Genomic DNA, 6,197 nt, shown 5'->3' with positions numbered 1-6,197 from the left:
CGAATGTAGGCGATCAACACCGCGACGCGACGGCGGCGGAAGCTCTCTCGGGTGATTTCGGGCAGACGGACAGGCGCGAGGGTGGTGCGGGGAGGGTGAGGAAGACGAGGAGAGCCGGGGGAGGCTGTTACTCGGCATTCGGCTTGGTTCGGGTGGGGCGACGACGGTGAGTCGGGACCGACCGAGGCGACAAGATTCTCGCAGTGCCGAACCCCGTCGTTCGCCTCGCATTGTCTCATATCGTTTGTATCTTCCGCATCTCAGACGCCGCAATAAGTATCCCGCATCTAACGTTCACGTTAATTATCGCTGCAGCGCCGTATCGTACCCAACTTCGCGTCGTCGCGGAGTACAGCGTGAAGGTGTCCGCGCTCGCGCGCGTGTTTGTGCCGTCGCGCCGTTTCTTCGTGTGTCACGCGCGCGACTCCCTGTAGTCCCTGTGCGACGATCTGCCGTCCAGCTCCTCTGTCTGCCATTTTACCAGAAGAATTTACAATTAATCAAATTAACGTACTCTCCCGTCAGTTTACGCGCTCGCGAATCGACCACGTGATACCCGCGCCGTCGCCGCCACCGCTGAAAATCGGGCACCTCCTCGTTGCGGCGTGCGCGACCGAATTCGGAAGTCCGCTCGTCTTCTCGCGCGACGCGATTATCACCGTCGCCTTCTACGGATCTCTCAATTCGCCGCATCGGCAAATCGATCCGGGTTGATTGGAGCGCAAGCCGGAGAATCTTGTTTCCATTGTTGGAATTCTCGTTTCTCATCTTTGTCATCATCATTCGAGGAAAAAGAATTCGACGGAAACGAATCATCCTGGAAGCGACCATGGAGAACGGAGTCCGCAACGACCTACTGGAAGTCGGACAGGCCGAGGTCGCCGCGGGAGATGAAACGAAAATCTTCAGGAAGAGACTATACGCCAGAGCCGTCGATCTCTCACTAGTACCGCTGATGCAGGTAAGCTTATTATGTAATGCTCGAGCGGGTCGTTGGCGCGACTTGACACGTATGTGACTATGTGCGAGCGAACCTCGCCTCTCGGCCCATTTGCGGCGCGCCAGCCGACGGATGGGAGAGGGAATGGAACTGAGAAGGGGTGAACTCGGCGGACTGGAGTCGTTCAACCCTCTCGGCTGGCCGGAGACTGCGGTGGAGGTCGACACCCCGCGTCGCCGGCGACAATCGATCCACGATCGATTCCCCATGCCTGGACGATGATTCGTGTGCTCCGACACGAACTACGAAGCGCGAATCTGAAAGCTGCGAAACGTCAACGTGCTTCTCCCTTTCTTCCCCTCTCGCGCGCACGTACACTGTTTACCTCGTCTCTGTCCTTCGCGTGTCTGTCTCGTCCTACATCGACTTTAGTACAAATATTATTATATTGACGCAGACGTGCGGGCACTCATAATACATTGACGGATGTCTAAGGCCCGGTTCTGCTAATGTAAAATTAACTTAATCCTGATTCAATTTACTCTTTATCTTTTTTTAATTCTTAGAATTAAACAATAAATTAAACTGAGATTAAAGATAATCTTATTTTGAAATTGGGTCTAAAGCTGATGGTATTCATAAAGACGGTATTCATAGTCGATCCTTATTTTAAAATTATCAGTAATGTCTTAAGATGTTACAGTTCTCTGATTTTTATTCTTAGAATTAAATATTAAGTTGAACTGAGATTAAAGACAATCTTATTTTGGTGTAATTGGGTCTAAGGCTGATATTCATAATGGCGGTATTCATATAGTCGAATTTTATTTCAAAAATCATCTTAAGTAATGTTTTAAGATGATAGTTCTCTGATTGACTTATGACATCTTAAGGCAATCTCAAATATAAGAATCGACTATGAATAACGATTTAACTGATTCGATTTTTCAATGCGAATTTATAATTCTTTTCAACAAAATAATAGACTTGCGAATAGCATACTTTGACAGATTCTACAGATTCTTGAAGAATTTGTAATAATGCAATTAATTTTTTTCCTTGTCTCAATTGTTTAAATTGGGACTGCTATCAGTCTCACACAAGTGAACTATAATAATATAATCGAAAAAAGATTTAACAACTTCTTTCGAATATTTCTGAATATTTTTTTATTTTTTTATATTAACAATATAAGTAATAGAAAGAGTATATAAGATTATAAAATTCGCACAAATAACAAGTTAAAAAAGTTAATATATATATATATATAAATCGACTGTAATTAAATTAAATTAGAACAATAATAACATGTTTTGGCCGTTAGTTTGAATCATCTTCAGATGTCATAAGAGAGCATAAGTATTGTACATCAAATAATTGTAATGATAGAGAGATAGAAAAAATATACATACATTGTGCAATGCCCGATGAGCTCACAGAGTATGAAATTGCTCGTAAACGATCAGAAGATTGATTGTTGATAAATTCGATAATCTGATAAGAATGCAAACATGATGGATATAATTAATCTGTAATAATACAAAATACAAGCAAAATCGTTATTTAAATAAAAAAAGTCTATTTTTATATCTTAATTTTTTTAACTTGTTATTTGTGTGAAGTTTATAATCGACTCTTATATGTCTTTTTTATTATTTATTATTTATTATTTATATTTTTAATTTGACATCAAGAGTCCTTGATTAATTTATTTTTAATTTTTTATAATCTGCATAACTATTAAACGAGAATGAAAGCTTCTTTATTTATGTCTGGAATAACTCTCAAATTAATCCATTCACAGCATATATAGTGTCCCTCTTAATTATTGATATATTATCACTTGTATACAAAATGACTAAACTGAGTCAAAAATCTTCTACTATTTTGCAATTTTTTTTTTTTTTTAATTACTCAACGAGTGTTGAAATAAGACAATTTTAAGATATCTTTAATAAGAATTCTTGAAGAAACATCTTTAAGATATTTCTTAAAAAATTATGGAAGATATCTTAAAGTTGTTTTATACTTATATTTATTTCATCTGCTTATTTTACCGGCAATCTTTAGAAATATAATATTTCATTAACTTGCGAGAATTGTAAAATGGTGGAGAACTCTTCGATTCAGTTCCTCGGTTTAGTTCGCTCTACCTACATACGAGCGCTGTATCAATAATAAGGGGACATCCTGTATATTGCGACTCCAATTTGAGTCAGAAAAAAAATCCATTATAAGAAAAAACGAATGAATGATCTTAGTATAGAAAAACAAAATTTGAATGCAAATCGTAAATTGAAAACACGAAATATTTAGCATTTTTTTATTTAAATATTGCTTATATAATGAATGCAGAACCGGTTTAATAACAAGAAATATTTTAATTTTATTCATTATTCTATTTAATGTTTTTTTGATGAAAATTATTATGACAGCTTGAACATTGGATTTCTCTCTCAAAAATCATGATATACAATTATGAAATAAAATAATATAGCGAATATTTAAAACGAATGTAGATATATTAAAAAATGAATAATTCAGAATAATTATATTGTTATAATATTTTTTATTTCATCTTAATTTACTTTGTAAAAATTTTGTCCCACGATTTTTTAAAATTAAATTGTTTCTTTAAAAGAATTTTTGAAAGAAAAGAATTAAATAAAACTTTTTTAAGAGCTTATAATATATGATAATTTTCGAGACTTATAATATATAACCTTTTATTTATCAGTTAATTTTAAACAATCTTCAACGACATGTTCGATTAAAACTGTCAATATATTAGAATGAAAATTGCGAAAATTAATTTAAGTAAAATAATCTTCCTTCGATATCACGTAAGAGAAGATCCACTTTAAAACTAAAGAATTTGCAGATTACAGAGATATTTTCTGTGTATACATTTGCGTTGCTGTGTGATTTATTATGTATAGTCACACGCATGATATGTCAATCAATCTTTTTATAAACAGATCATCTTGCGCTACTTCCGAGATTGCAGCCTTCGAGAAAGAACACTTTTTTGCCGTGTTATCAAATCAGAATATTTATCACATACAAACGTGTATATGAACGATAACGGCGATTAGATAAGTGAAATCGAAGAATCTATCTAGAAATTGTGCGGACTTGAGCAATCTCGAGACCGTCTTTCTAATTTCTTTGGTCAAGTTAATTGCTCGATTGCGAATCGAAACTGATAATTTAATAGTAAAATTGTTCATATTTATACATTTTATTCCCATAGTTAAATTTAACACTACAGATTGAACAGTGTACATCAAAATTCGGCGAGATGAGAAACTCGTGATCATTTTTGTCAACTTCAGTAAATTGTACTGTTAAATTCATAATGTCAAATTATATTTAATTTGAGTTATTATTTAATTCCATAGATCGCTACTGCTCTTATTAAATATATCGTTAAAACTAAAAAATTAACGATAATTAAATTTATTGTTAATTTGATTAAAACAATAGAGTCAAACAATTTAACTCAAGAAAATGTATTAAATTTGACTCAAATTGTTTATTACTTACTAATGCATACAATTTATTTACTAAATGCATACGTTAATATGTTAACGATGTTTATCTTTGAAACTTGAATCACAGAAATGAATTAGTTTACATTTTGATATAGATGGAAGTTAAAAATAACAAAATGTTATTTAACTTAAGAGATTATATATCATTGCTCCTTTGAAATCTCAGTGTATAATGAAGACAGTAAATTAGAATAAGATATATAAAGATATATCAAAAGAATAAAAGTACAAGGTATATAATACCTGGAAAATCGGAAAAAGTCAAGGAAATTGAAATAGAAAATTGAGAAAAGGGGAAAATATAAAAGATTGGAATTTTGAACTTTGTTCAAATTGCATTAATTGTTCCAAATAATTTTTATAATTTTTTAAATATTATATCTGACGTTTATTATAGACAAATATCTTCAAAACTCGTGCACTTTAAACGATTTTCGAAAAATAATAAAAATTTATTTTTATTTCAGTAATTAATTATATTTGATCGCTTTTTTTCGTCATAACTGCATTCTTTTTTCCAATACTAATTTTTTATTTTTTATTGGTTTGAATTTGCCTCTAAAATCTTATTATGTTATTAAGCTTCTTTTGCGTTTTTAATAATATGAGCTAGCTTTCTTACAATACTTGATTCTAAATATTACAATTTTTTACATATTTTATTATGTTAAGATTTTTACATATTTTATTATACATATTTTATATTGGTTATGGAAATTTCTCATTTTTATCTGGAAAACCTGGAAAAGTCAGGGAATTTTTAAATTAATTTTCTGTAGCAACCCTTAATAAAAAAAAAATATATATATATATATATTATACCTTTCTTTCTTACTCTCGTTTTGACAAAATTGCTCAGACTCTGTTATAGGTCGATATTCGTAATCGCTTCTTATTTTAAGACTGTCTTAAGTAATATCTGTCTTAAGATGTTAATGCGGCTATTTGATTTTAACATCCTAAGATTACACTTAAAATAGTCTTAAAAATGAGAATCATCTATGAATATTGACCATAAGGTCTCTATATAGTAATCCATTATTGGATTTTTCATAAAACATTTGATGACGGAGATACTACAGCACTTCCGTGAAACATTTTGACGAGATTTACTTTGTTCGTAACGAAATGCTGTAAAATATCGCAGAATGATTCGTTTTCGCAATATTTGTTTGATTGTAGGTGTGGATAAAGAGCGTTCTCATTTAAACGCTGTTTTTCCGCTTAAGTGCGTGCGCCGCATGTATCGAACGCAACTGCACTTCGATTCGATCGCGTCGCCGTGGCGAGAAGGGAAGCAAATGGAAAGGGCAGAATTTATAAGGAACGACAATTATTAAATTAGCATAACGGGTGTTTGCGATCGGCAACGATCGACGGTGACGTTGGCTAATCAGTCCCAGTATGTATTAATTTACTGGCCATAATTTCAATGAAAGGTGATATTGATCACGTGTCTTGCCACACGGCATTGTCTACTTTGTTGCAAGATACAATATTTTAAATTTCATATATATACGTATGTCTTTATATATTTGTCTTTTGTATTTCTATTTTATATATATAAATATAATAAAAAATTATATGTAATATAAAAAATATATAATAAAAATATTAATTACTAATAAATATGTAATTTAATGCAAAAAATATACACACACACACACACACACACGCGCGCGCGCGCGCGCGCACGCATTTAC

The 6,197-nt window shown here is 33.2% G+C and overlaps 1 protein-coding gene across 1 annotated transcript in view; it reads left to right on the top strand.

Moving 5' to 3' along the window:
- The first annotated feature begins 276 nt into the window (after positions 1-276).
- The window catches only part of LOC108687557 (protein FAM46C), a 130,400-nt gene continuing 124,479 nt past the window's right edge, over positions 277-6,197 (top strand). Inside the window, exon 1 of the mRNA XM_018193391.1 lies at positions 277-961. Coding sequence (XP_018048880.1) covers positions 830-961 — 132 coding nt within the window. The 5' untranslated portion in view covers positions 277-829. The remainder of the gene's footprint in view (positions 962-6,197) is intronic.

The sequence above is a fragment of the Atta colombica genome, unplaced genomic scaffold (genome assembly GCF_001594045.1).
Source record: "Atta colombica isolate Treedump-2 unplaced genomic scaffold, Acol1.0 scaffold207, whole genome shotgun sequence".
In the NCBI taxonomy this organism is placed as follows: domain Eukaryota; kingdom Metazoa; phylum Arthropoda; class Insecta; order Hymenoptera; family Formicidae; genus Atta; species Atta colombica.
The sequence above is the reverse complement of the archived record's forward strand: the minus strand, read 5'-3'. Positions and strand labels throughout refer to the sequence as shown.